This window comes from Vulpes lagopus, chromosome 5 (assembly GCF_018345385.1).
Source record: "Vulpes lagopus strain Blue_001 chromosome 5, ASM1834538v1, whole genome shotgun sequence".
NCBI classification, from domain to species: domain Eukaryota; kingdom Metazoa; phylum Chordata; class Mammalia; order Carnivora; family Canidae; genus Vulpes; species Vulpes lagopus.
This window is the reverse complement of record NC_054828.1, coordinates 33,445,365-33,463,730: the sequence shown is the minus strand read 5'-3', so window position 1 is coordinate 33,463,730 and position 18,366 is coordinate 33,445,365. Positions and strand designations below refer to the sequence as shown.

Here is an 18,366-nt window from a genome sequence, read left to right as displayed (position 1 = left end):
TGAGATAACCACGTAACACTTAATATACTGCTTGACATTTAACAGGAGCTCAGCTATAGTTACTATGTATTTATTGTTATTGGTTACATTGCAAGGATTTTTCTTCCTGATACCTAATTATTCTTTTAGAAGAATTGTGCAAGTGATCTCTACCCTACTGCATTTTGCTCCAAAGCAATAGTTCCCAATCTTTTCTAGAAATAATATTAGCTCTTAATTGAGAAAACGATGAAAAGCTACTATGAAGTCAGCAAAATTATTGTAAGAATTCATGTTTTATTAATCACAACAGCATCTACACATATTTAAAAAATAGTACATATGTGTGAAACATTATTTAGACAGTCTATAAACAACACTTTGCCCACATAATGTCTGTTGTGCTTCAACGCCTGGTTCTTTATTCTGAATTAGCTAGCTCAAATGCTATTGGTAAATAGGGGAATGATGGAAGCAAAGCACAGAGGTGGCACTGATTCACAAATGACTTTTTCCTAGCCCATTAATGTTTTGAAGTGATTAAGGGCAAACTTTTGCATAGTCAAGAGTAAGCTTAGCACTATATGAAGACCTCAGAGTAGTTGGCTTAATGGCCAGGGTACTTATCTACAACTATGCTAAGAACCACAGAAAAGCAGGGTATAGATGAAAAGTACAAAAACATTTGCTGGTGTTTAAAAGAATTTTTTTTTAAACTAAATTCTATATCCCAGTTCAAATGTTTAACTTTTATGAAACTGACCTTTGTTAGAAACAAATACTCTCACAGGGCATCTCAAAGGAGGAACAAGAATCCTAGACTTGAAAGCTGCACGCAACCTTGCTGCAGCTCAAGACTCAATAAGCCCCTTCTGAGTTCACCTGCTCCCTAGCCTGCAAACTTTAACATTTTGAATTCTTTCCCCTACCTATAACTTATACTGAGCCCCAGCTGCCAATTTCCAACTAGGTTTTTCTTCTCCCAAAATGGTTATGGTTTTTTAAATTAAAAATAATAGCTTTACTGAAATATAATTCACATACCAAACAACACTCCATTTTAAAATATACAGTCCGGGGATCCCTGGGTGGCTCAGCGGGTTAGCGCCTGTCTTCAGCCCAGGGCATGATCCTGGAGTCCCAGGATCAAGTCCTACATCGGGCTCCCTGCATGAAGCCTGCTTCTCCCTCTGCCTGTGTCTCTGCTTCTCTCTTTCTATGTGTCTCTCATGAATAAACAAATAAAATCTTTAAAAAAAATGTACAATCCAATTGTTTTCAGTTTATTTACAGATTTGTGTGACCACCACCACAATAAATTTTCAAACACTATCACTGCCCTCAAAGGGAACCCTATACCCATTAACAGTAACCTACCACCATCCTCCAACCTCCTCCCACTCCTCCAAATCCAGGCAACCTCCAATCCATTCACTCTAACTATGGATTTGCCTATAGTTCACATAAATGGATCATAGGATATTGTCACTGCTTTTTTCACTTAGCATAATGTTTTTTTCTTCTTTTTTAAAGGTTTTATTTATGAATTCATGAGACACACAGAGGAAGAAGCAGGCTCCCCGCGGGGAGCCCCATGTGGGACTCCATCCTGGGACCCCAGGATCACGACCTGAGCCCAAGGCAGACGCTCAACCACTGAGCCACCCAGGTGTCCCATAGCATGTTTTCAAGGTTCATCCATGTGGCACCATGCATGAGTACTTCATTCCTTTTTATTGACAACTATGTTGCATTAGATATAGATACATTCTATTTATCTATTCATCAAGTGATGAACATCAATTTTTTTCTTTTGTAAACTCCATTTTTCACTATCACTGCCTAGAAAGCCCTACACAATCTATTCCAGGGTCTTAACTCAAGGACTACAGAGGCTTAAGTTCAAAGTACTACATAAACACGGAAAAGAAATAAATTCCACCTTCTTTTCTCTACCTTTTCCACCTCTAACTGGAATCTGACATTTCCTTCCATTATTAATGTGCACAATAAACGACAGTAGGACTCCCAGTACCTATGTCTTTGTCATCAAAATCCCAGATCTATTTTCATATCATATTATAGTTTTGAGATAATTTTAAGTATCATTTAAACTTATTAAGTTCAAAACTTAAGACCTTAGAACTTCACTCATGTTATTTAATGCACTAATAAAAGGATTTTTTAATTTTATTTATTCATGAGAAAGAGAGAGAGAGAGAGAGAAGAGAGGTGGAGACACAGGCAGAGAGAGAAGCAGGCTCCATGCAGGGAGCCTGATGTGGGACTCGATCCCGGGTCTCCAGGATCATGCCTTAGGCTGAAGATGGCGCTAAACCGCTGAGCCACGGGGGCTGCCCGGGATTTATTTCTTTATCAAGAGTTTGTTTTATTTTTTAAACTTTTTTTTTTTTAATTTATTTTTGATAGTCATACAGAGAGAGAGAGAGAGAAAGGCAGAGACACAGGCAGAGGGAGAAGCAGGCTCCATGCACTGGGAGCCTGACGTGGGATTCGATCCCGGGTCTCCAGGATCGCGCCCTGGGCCAAAGGCAGGCGCCAAACCGCTGCGCCACCCAGGGATCCCTATCAAGAGTTTGTTTTATATTTTGATGTGTGTTTCAATATAATTGGTTTCTTTGCAACTCTGTTTTATGCATTTAAAACCACTATTTTGGATTGGGGTTCATAGGCTTTATTTAGGGTCCACAGAACAAAGTTAAAAACTTCAAACAGGCCTCACCTCTCTGGCCTCTACTCCTAACATGGCCCTTATTCTCTATCTCATGCCTGACCACTCTAGCTTTCCCTCACTCCATCAGCAAATCAAGCCTTAGGCACTTGCACTAGCTGGTCCACTGGCCTTCCCTCAGATCTTAACAGCTGGTTCCTTCTTGTCATTCAAGTTGCGGAACTGAGATAGCAATCCAGGGAAACCATCCTTGACCAACAGATCTAGTATCTCCCTGGCCCCAGCCAAGTTACTCTATCGTAGCAACATATTGTACTTTATTGTACTTATTACTACTTGAAATTCTTGTTTATTGATTTGCTTATTGTCTGTCTCCCTCTATCCTTCCACTATCACTGACCCTCCATAAGAACAGGAACATTTATCTGTCACATCTATGTTGTACCTTCTAGAACAATGCCTGGAACAAATTAACTATCTGTAGAATGAATGACTTGTTGAAGGAAAGAAGGGACTGGTGATATAATCAATTGCTGGTCACTAGTTTTTATACACACAACACTCATCTAGCAAGCATACCAAAGATGACACAAGGAATTAACTGCTATCTTCTTAAGTGCATCAAAATGTGAAATATCAAGTAATCAAATAATTAAGTAATTTCTGTAGGAACTTCAGATTCATTGCCAGCCACTAAAAGATTATAACTTAAGTTGCTTACAGCATACACAAAAATAAAGTTGGAATGGATTAAAGACCTAACTGAAACATGAAACCATAAAACTCCTAGAAGAAAACATAGGCAGTAATTTCTTTGACATTGGCTATAGCAACATTTTTCTAGAAAGGTCTCTTAAGGCCAGGGAAACAAAAGCAAAAAATCAACTATTGGGACTACACAAAATAAAAAGCTTTTGCAGTGAAGAAACCATCAGCAAAATAAAATGGCAACCTACTGAATGGGAGAAGATATTTGCAAATGATATATCCATTAAGGGGTTAATATCCAAAATACGTAAGAACAACATATACTACTCAAGACCAAAAAACCAAACAATTCAATTAAAAATGGGCAGAGGGCCCCTCTCTTCCTCAACACTGCCTGCAGAGGTGGCAGCCATCTACTGCTGAGCATCATGGCTGTCCTCAGACCTCTGGTGAAGCCCAAGATCGTTAAAAAGAGGACCAAAAAGTTCATCCGGCATCAGTCAGACTGATTATGTCAAAATTAAGTGCAACTGGTGGAAACCCAAAGGCACTGACAATAGGGTACACAGAAGATTTTAAGGGCCATATCTTGATACCCAACATTGGTTACAGGAGCAACAAGAAAACAAAGCATATACTGCCCAGTGGCTTCCAAAAGTTCCTAGTCTATAATGTCAAGGAACTTGAAGTGCTGCTGATGTGCAACAAGTGAGATGGGTCCCACATCTGGGTTCAGGAGTCAGTCTGCATCTGTGAGCATTTTTGGTAGGGATTCTAGACTTCATAGGATGCATTTGGAAGAGTTGTTATTATTCTCTCAGGAGCTTTAAGAATGCTTCTTGGGGACTTTGAAATGTTTCCTTTGCTAGAGCTGGGTAAGGGAACTTGTCCTGAAAAGTATAGACACCCAAGACCTGGAAAGAGAAGGACTTTGCCTAACAATAAAAACACTGTGGTAAAATTAATTAATTAATTAATTAATTGAAAAATGGGCAGAGGACCCAAATAGACATTTTCCCAAAGACGACATACAAATGGCCAACAGACACATGAAAAGATGCTTAATATCATTAATCATCACACAAACCAAAAGCACAATATCATCTTATACCTGCTGAATGGCTAGAATAAATAAGACAAGCAATAATGTTAGTGAGGATGTGGAGAAAAAGGAACCATTACACATTGTTGGTGGGAATGTAAACTAGTGCAGCCACTGTGGAAAACAGTATGGAGGCTCCTCAAAAAATTAAAAATAAAAATATTCTTTGATCCAGTAATTCCACTACTGGGTATTTTTTTACCCAAAGAAAACAAAAACACTAATGTGAAAAGATACATGCACCTCTATGTTTACTGCATCATTCACAATAGCCAAGATATGGAAGCAACCCAAGTGTCCATTGACAGGTGAATGAATAAAGATGTGGTACACACACAGCATTATCACTCAGTCATAAAAAAAAAAAAAAAAAAAAGATAATATCGTGCTATTTGTAACAACATGGATGGACCTAGAGAGTATTATGCTAAGTGAAATAAGTCAGACTGAGAAAAACAAATACCATACAACTTCACTTATATGTGGAATCTAAAAAAACCAAATGAATAAACAAGCAAAAAGCAGAAACAGACTCACAAATACAGAGAACTGATGGTTGCCAGAGGGGTAGGGAGTGGGGTGATGGGTAAAATGGGTTAAAGGGAGTAGGAGACAGAGGTGTACAGTTATGGAATGAACAAGTCACAAGGATGAAATGTACAGCACAGGGAATTACAGTCAATGGTACTGTTTAATAGTGTTTATGGTGACAGATGGGAGCTACACTTGTGGTGAGCACAGCATAACAGAGTGCTGAATTACTATCCGTACACCTGAAACTCCTGGATCACTGTATGTCAACCGTACTCAAAACATTTTTAAATTAAAAGAAAACAACTATGAGACTAAGTTCAATGAGCAAGTAACACTAAAGTCAAAATAAACTACAGGACAGTTCTGGACAAGAGATATAAGGGGCCTCCTTCTACATGCCCTCCCAACACTGACCTCAGATCCAAGGTCTGGCACTACTCACAAGTCTGCTAAATCAGGCTATTCAAATAGACCATGACTGAGAAAATCAACCTGAAGTCTAAATTAATTATAAAGTTGACATTAACATTTTATTCTATTAAGTATTAATAGATAAACGGTAAACAGTAATCCAAAGACATGAGTTTCAATTAACAAAGATTTAAACAATTTATTCTATATCCATTTCCTTGACTAATTTTACATAAATTCTTTGTATTAATTTCAATCTCAAAGTTTTATTAAGCATCATTAAACTTTACCTGACTTCTTTAATGAATTTATGAAATGGATTTAAAAGTCCACATAAGGGATCCCTGGGTGGCGCAGCGGTTTGGCACCTGCTTTGGCCCAGGGCGCGATCCTGGAGAACTGGGATCGAATCCCACATCGGGCTCCCGGTGCATGGAGCCTGCTTCTCCCTCTGCCTGTGTCTCTGCCTCTCTCTCTCTCTCTCTCTCTGTGACTATCATAAATAAAAAAAAAAAAAAAAATTTAAAAAGTCCACGTAATAAAAAAATAAATAAATAAATAAAGTAAAAACATAAAAGTCCACGTAAGTGGAAACAATGATGGCAAGATACTGCTAATGAAAGTTTAAGTATTCACAAAATATGAGGCCGGAGCCAAGAAATTCCAAATTAAACAAAGAAGCCAACAGAAGTAGAAGTGCAGGTAAATCATGGTAAAATGTCTAAATGATTAAAAGGCTGTGAATGATGACCTTGGGCACAAGGCCGTCTCTGCTCTTCCTTCAGTACTGTCAGCCACTCTGGAGCATGGGCCTCTCATCCTTCACTCATCTTCTCGTCTGTTTATCCAGCCACATCATTCCTTTTGTTGGGGACAGTCACTTGTCTCAGCTCCCCCATTTTTGCAAGCAATACCTTCTTTGACGCCACCTCTCATTTTCCTTTATTACTACTGTCATTTTGACAAAATTCTACATTTTTTCCCCTATAATGACTTTTTCTCCTGATTCCACTGATTATTTATGAGTATCATTTTACAATTGTGCTAGCAGTCCCTATGAGATAATAGAAAACACACTGGTAAAAAAAAAAAAAAAAGAAAAGAAAAGAAAAGAAAACACACTGGTCTCTGCCCCCAGTTCCTGGCACAGAGTTTCTATAACCCTTGTTAATTTCTTCAATGTGAAGAGCATTAGGAGCAACTCGTTTGACGCTAGAGGCGACTGACTGGCTCAGTAGGTAAAGCATACAACTCTTAATCGCAGGGTTGTGAATTTGGGCCCGAAGTTGGGGTAGAGTTTACCTAAAATAAAATAAAAGAGTGACTTCTAAGTGGGCTCCTTGGATGAGGGATGGTCACCAGAAAGACCAAACCATGACTGTAAGCTTGAAATTTTTAGGTCCATCCCTTCATCCTCCAGAGATAGGAGAGGGCTAGAAATGTAGCTAATAACTGATCGTGCCTACATGAAGAAGCCTTCATAAAATTCTAATAACAGGGAGTTCACAGAGGTTCCAAGTTGAGTAATGTCAGAGCTGAGTTAGTTACATTGTAGGATACCCAGCTGGTGTCTCAGAAAATTGAAGCAAAGGGAAAAGCTCTACACACGTGGTGATAGAAGTATAGCGTTCTGTGTGAGAGCAAACGGGAGACACAGGAAAAAAATTCACAGGAGGAAAAGACAGGAATAAAACTGAGTTTTCCTTTACTGTCCCAACTTCGTACGATTATTTTTCCTTTCTCTCACCCATCAGTTATTATAGCAATTTTCTCATTTTATCTTTTGGTATACATTCTTGGGCCAATAGTCTACATCTCTGTCCTTCCATCCAAATAATCTCATACCCAGATCCCACTAAATATTCCCAACAAGATATACCAACCACCAAAACATACCAACTAATCACCATAATAAAAAGCAAATTGTGTTGGTGAGGATAGAAATTTTCTTATAAATCTTGTGACTGGAACTAAAAACAAGTACAACCTTCTTGGAAAATAACTTGTCAATAAGCAATCATTTGCTATTAAAATGCAGAGCAGACCACTCTGATTCTACAGGTCAGTGGAAGCAATTAATGCGTTCTGAACCGAAGGGGAAGAAATGATATGATCAGATGAGCTAGGAAACATTACTATGGGTTCCCTGAGGAGGAGGTATAAATCACAAGAGGAAACTAGCAAATGTGAGGCTTTTAAGAAGTAATTAAACAGAAACCTGGTTAATTGGATATGGGAAGAGGGAAAAGTTATGTGCCTCAGAATGATGGCCATTAAAATAAAATTTATCAATAAAATAAAATAAAATATAGAGGAGTTGTTTCAAGCACTATCAGAAATTTGCCATAAATGCATAAAATACAATACCATTATTTGAGGTTTTGCCTCAACTTTTTAATTTTAAAAGCTACAAGGAATAAGGGAAGCCAAATATATTTTTCAAGTAACTATTTCTTGGGACGCCTGGGTGGCTCAGCAGTTTAGCACCACCTTCGGTCCAGGGTGTGATCCTGGGGACCCAAGATCAAGTCCTGCGTCGGGCTCCCTACATGGAGCCTGCTTCTTCCTCTGCCTGTGTCTCTGCCTCTCTCTGTGTCTCTCATGAAAAATAAATAAAATCTTTAAAAAATAATAATATTTCTTAGATGATTTAGAGTAGAGCTTCTATTACTCAATGCAAATCTGCTTTCTAGACTGTTGCTGCCCTCTGCTGTCTCTGAACTTATTTAATTTTTTTCAGGAATAATGTTACTATAACTTCAAACCTAGACTTAATCAAAACCCCAAAACACTGTAAGGAGAATATACTAAATTTCTAGCAATATACTAATACGCTAAAATTTAAGAATTTTTGAGAGACAGTGTATGTGGGCATGGGGAGGGGAGAGGTGGAGAGGAAACTCTCAAACAGGCTCCACACCCAGCACATAGCTGGCTTGGAGCTTAATCTCACAACCCTGAGATCATGATGACCTGCGCCGAACACCAAGAGTTTGATGTTTAACCAACTGAATCACCCAGTCTCCCCTAAAAAGAATTTTTTTAAATCATGATTCTGCTTTTAAGAACAGTGTATTTGGTTTATTTCCCTCGTAATTTAGCCTCAGTTTTAGCTTTGTCCATGGAATCAGTAGGCTAAAGAGCTATGCTGAACTCAGCCAAATGCCCCACCCCCCCTTTAAAAGATTTTATTTTTAGGGCTCCCCGGGTAAGCTCAGTTTGTGTACCTTCGGCTCAGGTCATGATCTTCTGCTTCTGCTTCTCCCTCTCCTCTGCCCTTGCTCATGGTCTCTCTCGTTCTTTCTCAAATAAATAAATAAAATTTTTCAACAAATAAATACATCTTTAAAAATTTTTATTTTTAAGCAATCTCTACACCCAATCTGGGGCACAAACTCACAACCCCAAAATCAAGAGTTGCATGCTCCACTGAGCCAGCCAGTAGCCTCCATTTTGTTCATTTTTAAGAAAAAATTCAGGTTATGACTACGGCACACTTGGAGTCTCCAATGTTTTTTCTTTTGGGCTCCATCTCTGCACTGTAGGACCATGACCCTGAGCTGAAGGCAGACAACCGATTGAGCCTCCCACCCAGGTGCCCCCTCCAATGTTTCTTATAGAAAGAAAATAACCTAGCTCTTAGCACCATAACGTCTGGGAACAGTCTTCCTCCTCTAATATTCTCTAGGCTGGGTGACTACAAATTCCATAAAGCAAACATCAGTTGCCAAAATGATAATGTGAAGCTTTTGATTTAGATAATGTTATGTTCTCTCATGGGTATATATTAACTGTAACCCCAAAAAAGTAGGAAATTATTGATTTGTTGTAAAACTCTCAAGTACACTGAGCCACACACATATGCAGAAGGAAGAAAGCCAACCTACTCTTAAGCCCAATTCCTAACTTCTGTGTTTATTCCAGAGAATAAGAAAGTCTCCAAAGAATGTGCACATCAGTATTTTTTACCCTTTCTCGTGGGGGGAGGAGGGTTTACATATACTTTTGAATATCTGATGAAAGTTACAGATCTTCTCCCAGTAAAAATACACACACACAAAATCTTGTATAAAAAAATCCCAGCTTTGGGATCCCTGGGTGGCGCAGCAGTTTGGCGTCTGCCTTTGGCCCAGGGCGCGATCCTGGAGACCCGGGATCGAATCCCACATCGGGCTCCCAGTGCATGGAGCCTGCTTCTCCCTCTGCCTGTGTCTCTGCCTCTCTCTCTCTCTCTGTGACTATCATAAATAAATAAAGATTAAAAAAAAATGTTTAAAAAAAAAAAAAAAAAAGCCCAGCTTTAAAAAAAAAAAAAATTCCCAGCTTTAAAGTTACTGGTACTGACTGAAAAAAGGGCCAAAACAGAACTGGGGTGGAAGACTCTTAAGGTGAAAGCAAAATATAGAAAGATTCAGCAATTCTACTTCTGGGTATATATCTAAAAGAAACAAAATCATTATCTCAAAGAGATCTGTACTCCCTTATTCACTGCGTATACTTGTAACTGCCAAGACATGGAAACAACCTAAGTGTCCCCTGGCAAATAAATGGATAAAGAAAATGTGATACACACAAACACACACACACACACACACACACAGAGGAATATTAGTCATAAAAAAGGAAATCCTGCCATTTGTGACAACCTGTTAGACCATGAAGGCATTATGCTAAGTAAAAGAAGTCAGGCAGAGAAAGTCACTTATGGTCTCCTTATATGTAGAGTCTAATAAAACTAATCTCAACAAAATAGAAAAAAAATGGTGGTTGTCAGCAGCTGGGAGTTGACAAATGGGGAAAGGTGGTCAAAAGGTACAAACTCTCAGTTCTAAGATTTAAGTTCTGAGGATGTAATGTATAGCAGGGTGACCTATAGTAAAAATACTGTATTGTATATTTGAAAGCTCTTAAGAGATTAGATCTTAAAAGTTCTCAACATAAGAAAAAAAAAATATGTGAGTTGACAGGTGTTAACTGAGCCAACTGTAATTACTTCCAATACATACATCTTTCAAATCATAATGTTGCACACCTAGAGCTATACAATGTTATATGTTAGTTATAGCTCCATAAAACTGGAAGGAAGGGCAAGCCCAGGTGGCTTAGTGGTTTAGCACCGCCTTCGGCCCAGGGCGTGATCCTTGGAGACCCGGGATCAAGTACCACGTCGGGCTCCCTGCATGGAGCCTGCTTCTCCCTCTGCCTGTGTCTCTGCCTCTCTCTCTGTGTCTCTCATGAATAAATAAATAAAATCTTCAAAAAAAAAAAAAAAATCTAACTCAGCAGTGAAAGCTGAGACTATAATGACTAGACTGTGCTTGTTGGATTTAGCAACAATAAGTAACTCAGCAAATGCCATTTCAGTGTTGTGGTCAGGGCTGGAAGGCAGTTGAGCAAACAGGAGATGGAAATGTAGGCTTTCAGAAATTTGGCTGGGAACGGATAGTGGAAAAGAGGTGCAGGTACAAGATGACAAAGGGCCAAGGATGCTTTTCTTTCTTTTTTTCACTATGGGAAGGAAGAGATGTAGGAGAGAAAAAGTTGAAAACAGCTGATGTAAGTGAATAAGAGTGAATTAATTGTTTTGAAAGCCTACTTCCATGATAATCTGATTATTATAGTCCTAATACTGGTCAATCCCCTTGTGCTCCCAGTTGATCCTATTAGATAGGGCCAGAGGATATATGGAATCAGAAAAGTGCAGCAGTGAAAGATCTTCTTTTATTGGATAAGGAAATGGAAGCACAGGGAGGGTAAATGGCTACCTAAGCCACACTAAAGAAATATGGGCACAGGAAAGATTTAAGACCCATTTTCTTTTTTTTTTAATATATATTTTTTTATTTTTATTTATTTATGATAGTCACAGAGAGAGAGAGAGAGGCAGAGACACAGGCAGAGGGAGAAGCAGGCTCCATGCACCGGGAGCCCGACGTGGGATTTGATCCCGGGTCTCCAGGATCGCGCCCTGGGCCAAAGGCAGGCGCCAAACCACTGCGCCACCCAGGGATCCCTAATACCACTTTAGTAGAACAAATGCAAGGGCTTTTAAGTGTCATCAGCCTCAAGAAGAGCCTTGGTTAGAAGGGGAATACTCTTTATACAGTGGTTCTTTAAGATAAGCGCTAAAGACGTCTTTCACACTTTGCTAGATAATTAAGGGAAAAGGCTACCATAAAATTAAATCTATGCTTATTTTATATCCTGTCATCATAGAGGTGAGTTTTTTAAAGTCTGTCTGCAGAAAAAGCTTTCTCATAATACTGAAAGGTTTAACAGTTCTAAGGGATGGTGATTTTTAACTTGAAACTTAAAATGTTTTGCATATTGGATCTATAACTTCCTAAGTTTCTGCAACAGTTAAGTAATTATATTCACTTAAAAGCTATGCTTGTAAAAAATTAATTAATTAATTAATTAAAAAAATAAAAACTATGCTTGTAAGAGCAAGCTGATTTTATCCACGAATACTATACTGATTAAATAATGTGACTTGGCACACTTCATTCTGTTAACTTCACTCTGACATCAACTGTTAGAAACCATCAAGACCCTTTGCTTTAAACTTTCTTTATAAGTGTGCTAGAAAGGTTCACTCCAGCAGGCCCAGAATTAACCTGAACTGTCTTCTTAAAGTTCCTTTATGGCAATTCAAGGCACACTGTTTTGTAATCATGGATCTGAGGATATTCAGGGTGGTTTGCTCAGCTTGTCAGCATTGTTTGTGACTGATGATTTGCACCTGGTCTCAGTGAGGCCTCCTTGTGCCAGAGGGTTCTCCTAAAGGCTGGTTACAGAACAGGAATATGCCCACAGGACAAGCAAAATTTTTAAAAGTCCAGCAAGACTCCATTTTAAGCTCCCTAGTTCCAAGGTGTTCTGCACACACTGGTGGTCCCTGAAGTGAGAGCAAGTGCACCTCACCAAGGACCTTTCAAAAGGAAGGACAATAGGAGTCTGCACCTGACTTCCCTGGCTCCCTGTGAAACTTTCGTGGTGATCCCTTACCCTTCCTTTGGTGCTGCTAACTAGGCTCTATCCCTTTCCTTTAATAAACTATAGATTTGAAAGCAGTATCATTTTGGGTCCTGTGAGGTTTTGGCAACTGAATCCTGTTCAACTGCCACCACTAAGGCAATAAACCCAGTTACCCTAACATTTGCTTCTAAAAGCAAAAATTCTAAGTTGTCTCATGATTCTTAACTTCTGCAATGTAAATATAAGTCAAAACAAACCTATTATAAGCATGAGTTACCAGACCCAACTTTATAAGGACAGCACATTTGCTAAGTATATTGAGAGTGAAGGAAAAGAGAAACAAAAATCACTGTTACCTTCATATTTCTCCAGAGCCCGAATAACATTAGGGAGTTGATTTATACCCTGATAGAGTCGGTAACAATCTTGTAAGTTTGCTGCTTGTCTCTGAAATTTCTTGGCAAGTCGGTTAAGATCTGGGAATCGACGAAGTAAATCTTCTTGTAAACTCTGCCTCAATTCTGCATCTTCTACAAAAGCTTCCACTAAATTCAGTCTGAAATAAATTGCACTGGGATTAATCTTAAATATTCTGGTATAAAATTAAAATCTGCCTACTAGGTACCTAAGAATCAACTAAATGAACACAAAAATTCCATGAAGGAAGCTTGAATCTATCCTGAAACATAAGCTTCTTGGAGATGATGGAAAGCTCCATAATCTTGTTGCGTAAACACTTTCTGATTACTTAACAACCAAATTAATGTTTAATAAGTAGTATCAGAAAATACTAATACATACCCAATTTCGTTTGCCTTTCATCAAATTGCCATTTCTTAAACAGAATTTCATTATTGGGACATTACTGTTACTGATACATTAGTGCACATGTAAACAATGATCTTCAATAAAACAATAACAATTCAAGAATGTTGCCAAATCCAATACTTATTCTATCAGAAGGTCTTCTAAATTTTCAGAATGCATTCTAAAATTATCTTATGACAAAGCCAAAAATTTCTAATTAAAAAACTGAAATAAGTTTACTCCTTCCCCGAAATCAATAAATAAAATCTTGGCCTGTTCTAAGAATTATAAAACACGCAGCTCATACTGCTTTTGCAATTTATTGGAATCCACAGCTTTCTGTTTTCTTCCTTGTAACTAACAACAAGAAATGTTTGGGGTGGGAGGGAATGGAAAAAATGGTTTTACATCATGACCCAGCACAAGCATGCATAGATATCGTAGGAGGCAAAATATGCCACGTCAGAACATACCACTTTAGAGTCCCTAAGGACTATTTTGAGCTGACAATTAAGAAGCAAAAAAGGAAAGCTGCCTTCTCCCTATGTGCCCAAAAGCAGGACATAAACTTACAGATGTCCTCTCCCTTCTCTCCTTACCAGAAGACAAAAGTTAACCACAACTTTAGACCCTTATCAGTCTGGAAATGGTACTGGAGGAACTTAGATAACAAATTTTAGCCTTTATCTACCAATAGCTTCCCATAATTTACATCCCTTAGGAACTCAAAACCCTTCCCCTTTGTCTTATCTCTTCTCTGAAAATGTATTGTTCCTTTGCTAAGATGCTATATATGCCCAAGTTCTCATCAACCCTGGAGTTACTCATTTCTGAGTGCTCCCATGCATAAGCATAAACTTCAGTTTGTTTTTCTCTAGCTGATCTATCTTCTGTCAATCTAATTTATAGGACCCCAAGCCAGAGAATCTAGGAGGGTAATAGGAAAAAAGAAAATTTTCTTCCCTGCAATATATAATTAAAATAGGTTTCACAAACAGTACTTACTATTCTCACTATATGTGTGTGTGTGTGTGTATATATATATATATATATATATATACTGTTATTTTTCTCTCATATTTAGCTTGTCAAAAATGCTAGTTTTCACCCACTACACTATAATTTCATTAACTCACTCCGGAGTCACAACTTGCAGTGTGAAAAGCTACATTGTAGATATTACTGCAGTACCATATATATATATATATATATATATATATATATATATATATATATATTGCTGAAAGGTAAATTTTTATAATCAAAGGTAGGGATGGGGCACCTGACTGCCTCAGTTGGTAAAGCACACAACTCTTGATCTTGGGCTCCTGAATTTGAATCACATGAGCCACATGAAAGAAAGAAGAAGAAAAGAAAAGAAAAGAAAAGAAAAGAAAAGAAAAGAAAAGAAAAGAAAAGAAAAGAAAAGAAAAGAAAAGAAAAGAAAAGAAAGGAAAAGAAAGGAAAGGAAAGGAAAGGAAAGGAAAGGAAAGGAAAGGAAAGGAAAGGAAAGGAAAAGAAAAGAAAAAAAAGAAAAAAAAAGAAAGAAAAGAAAAGAAAAGAAAAGAAAAGAAAAGAAAAGAAAAGAAAACTGCTTCTCCCTCTGCCTGTGTCTCTGCCTCTCTCTATCTCTCTGTGACTATCATAAATAAATAAAAAAAATTAAAAAGAAAAGAAAAGAAAAGAAAAGAAAAGAAAAGAAAAGAAGAAAATTGCCATGGGCAGAGCAAATGGTCCTAGGTTCAGAAGGCTACAAATGAGCAAGCATTTCCTTACATTTGTAAATTAGAAGAGCTGTAAATTAACCCTCAAATCACACAAGGACAGAGAAAAAAAACAGTTTCCTAAGTTTCTTAACTAATTACTGATCTCTCCATCAGCATTTACATTTCCTCCACCATCAAAATGTTCATCCAGCATATTATATGAGGGGAAAATTATACTGCTTCCAGAGTAATCACATAAGCAAGATTTCTGAACCGACAATTATTGACATTTAGGCTAGACAAGTCCTTGTTTGGGGCTCTTCTTGAGCTCTTTAACACCATGTAAGCATACTTTATGTTTACAGACCCAAAATGTGTGCAGACACTAACACATGTCCTCTTGCCCCAGGCTGAGAACCATCAGTTTAAAGAAACCTGAATAAAACTTTCTAGGGATGTCTGGGTGGCTTAGTTGGTAAAGCCTTCAGCTCAGGTAACATCCCAGGACCCTGAGATGGAGCCCCACAACGTGGGTAGTCTACTCCCTCTCCTCCTGCTTATACTCTCGTGCTCTCACTCTCTCTCTTGCAAATAAATAAAATCTTAAAAAAAAAAATTGACCTTTAAGATGAAAATTAAAAGAAAAATAAAGTGCTACGGAATATCAAGATAATAGGTAGGCAGCTGGCAGCAGATATATGCATTGTGGCAAATGTCAAATGGGGGGGGGGGGATCTGCTACCAAGCTGGTATTGTACTGTGTACCAGTCCCTAAGGCTATAAACAAACTTCCAGAATACTTCAGGCATTTATCGCTCCAGAAAAGACTTCTATGGCTTGTACTCTAGATTTAAAAGACAAGACAGACCTTGAGCAGACAGATGCAGTCAAGTCCCATAATCCAGTAAGACAAATCTGGGCCTTCGTACCTAAGCCTCTTGCTCTAACAGGCATCTCCAAGTTCGCTCCAAGATCACCAGTATGGAAGTGACTTGGAGGTGGATAGTACAGTATTCCTGGGCAGTGAGGCTCAGCTGTGAAATTTCTATAAGCTTCTCAGGCACCAACAGTTTGACTCTTGTATCCTTAGGCCACTCTCAGGTAAATAATCCGCAAAGAAGATATTTCCAATCGAGAATATTCCAGGGGTGCCCAGGTGGCTCAAGTGGTTAACTGGTTAACTCTTGGTTTCAGCTCAGGTCATGATCTCAAGTAGTATATGAAGCCCTGTGTGGGGCTCCATGCTCAGTGAGGAGTCTGCCTGAGATTGTCTCTCTCCCTCTGCCCCTCCCCCACCCATATATGCTCTAATAAATAATAATCTAAAAAAAAAAAAAAGAATCTTCTCAGGCTTCTTCCCTACTCCATCTATTTTATCACTGTTTCCTCTCAAATTGACCAGGGAATAGGTCCTAAGTCATCAACACCATCTTTTGGCCCTATCATCTGCCAAAATGACCAACACAAAAGGAAAGAGGGGCACCTACTCTGTTCTCCAGGCCTTTTAGAGAATACAGTTGGTCCTTTGGCCACATACAAGCATATCTACCTGAAAGATGATGACAATACTATATAGAAATCGAGGGATTAGCACTATTTAAATAGTCACACCCTACAAATGTTATCCAGCATGCTGTTAGCATTGCTGTAAACAAGTTACGGGCAAGAATCTTGCCAAGAGAATTAGTGTATGTACTAAGCCTTAATATTAAGCAGTTAGCTACCTGAACCTTGAAGGAAAATGATCAGAGAAAAAGGAAGCCAAGAGAAAGGTGCCTGGGTCCAAGTGAAGCACCAGCATGGTCCATGCAGAGAAGCACACTTTGTAGTAACTAATGGGAAAGAGCCTGAGCAGCTGGAACCCATTCCCTAAGGATTTATGGCAGACAGACATTTAAAAAAAAAAAAAAAAAGACCTCTGGAATGTAAAAACGTTTCTTAGTTGAGAAATATGGTGTCCCCTCATCCAAAGAGTGAGTGAGTGAGCTATTTATTTATTTTAAAGATTTTACTTATTTATTCATGAGACACAGAGAGAGAGGCAGAGACACAGGCAGAGGGAGAAGCAGGCTTCGCACAGGGAGCCCAATGCGGGACTCAATCCCAGGACCCCAGGATCATGCCCTGGGCTGAAGGCAGGCACTCAAACACTGAGCCATCCAGGCGTCCCCCAAAGAGATATTTAAAGCAAACTTTGTGTCTTTAAAAAATACTCAACACTATTTAAGAGCATAAAGTTCTAGTAGGAGTATAAAAAGTAAAATAGCAGGGGAATGAAACAGCTTCTAAAACATACAGTACAAGGCAATCTACACCCCCTCAATCTTTGGTCCAGGTATCATTAAAAGCCCAATAAATTGCTAGTTTCACAAATCTCTTCAGTATGTCATTTCAGAAATAATTACAGTGTCAGTTTATGTACTGGCTAACAAAGTTTTTAAAAAAGATTGCTCTGCTGTTTCTATGACAATGCCACTCTTAAATCACAATTTTAGAAACTCCAAAGTTACTGCTGGCATAACACAGTATACAAGTCAATCCTACTCAATAAAATTACTCAGTTGTACCCAATTTGAGACATCAATTTGCAAACTGACTGGAATAAAAGAATTTTTTAGGGCCAGTTCATCTCTAAAATTTGAACAGAAAAATCATGAAATTAATCATGAAATTTTGTTGTTTTAAAATCCACACTCTGGGGACACCTGGGTGGCTCAGTGGTTGAGCATCTGCCTTCAGCTCAAGGGCATGACCCCAGGGTCCTGAGATCGAGTCCCACATCAGGCTCCCCAAAGGGAGCCTGCTTCTCCCTTATGTCTCAGGCCTCTCTCTCTCTCTCATGAATAAACAAATAAAATCTTTTAAAAATAATAAAATCCACATTCTGTCTTTTCTTTAAAACTAGCATTTCTGGGGGCACCTGGGTAGCTCAGGCAGTTAAGCATCCAACTCTTGGTTTCAGCTCAGGTCAGATCTCATGGGTTGTGGGATCAAGCCCCATGGGGCTCTGTGCTCAGCATGGACTCTGCTTGAAAGATTCTTTCCCTCTGCCACTCCCCACACTGGCACTCTCCCTCTCCTCCTCTCTCAAATAGAGTAAAAAAAAAAAAACAAAACTTTTTTTTTTAAACTAGCATTTCTGGTCTCTCACTGTAAGAACAGTTGGCTAGAGTTTCATGGCAGCATATTTATACAGCTAAGAACAAATGTGGTCCCTAAAGAACTACATCATAAATTTCTGAGTCTCTTCTTTATCTGTTCTCGCACAGTTAAATGCAGTCAGAACTACTCATTTGATGTGTATTCTGCTAGGCCTGAGCAGATTAAAAAAGAAAAAGAGTATGGCAAGATATAAAGAGAGAATGCTTTTAAGGAATATTCAATCTAGTGGAGAAGGAAATGTTCCATCTTACAAATAGTGCTGAGTAACAAGGGAGACACAAAATGCA

The 18,366-nt window shown here is 38.5% G+C and overlaps 1 protein-coding gene across 1 annotated transcript in view; it reads right to left on the bottom strand.

The window, feature by feature from the left end:
- Nucleotides 1-18,366, bottom strand: part of MSH2 (mutS homolog 2) — a 77,825-nt gene that overhangs the window by 31,868 nt on the left and 27,591 nt on the right. The window contains exon 7 of the mRNA XM_041757294.1: nucleotides 12,761-12,960. Within this exon, the coding sequence (XP_041613228.1) occupies nucleotides 12,761-12,960 (200 nt within the window). The remainder of the gene's footprint in view (nucleotides 1-12,760; nucleotides 12,961-18,366) is intronic.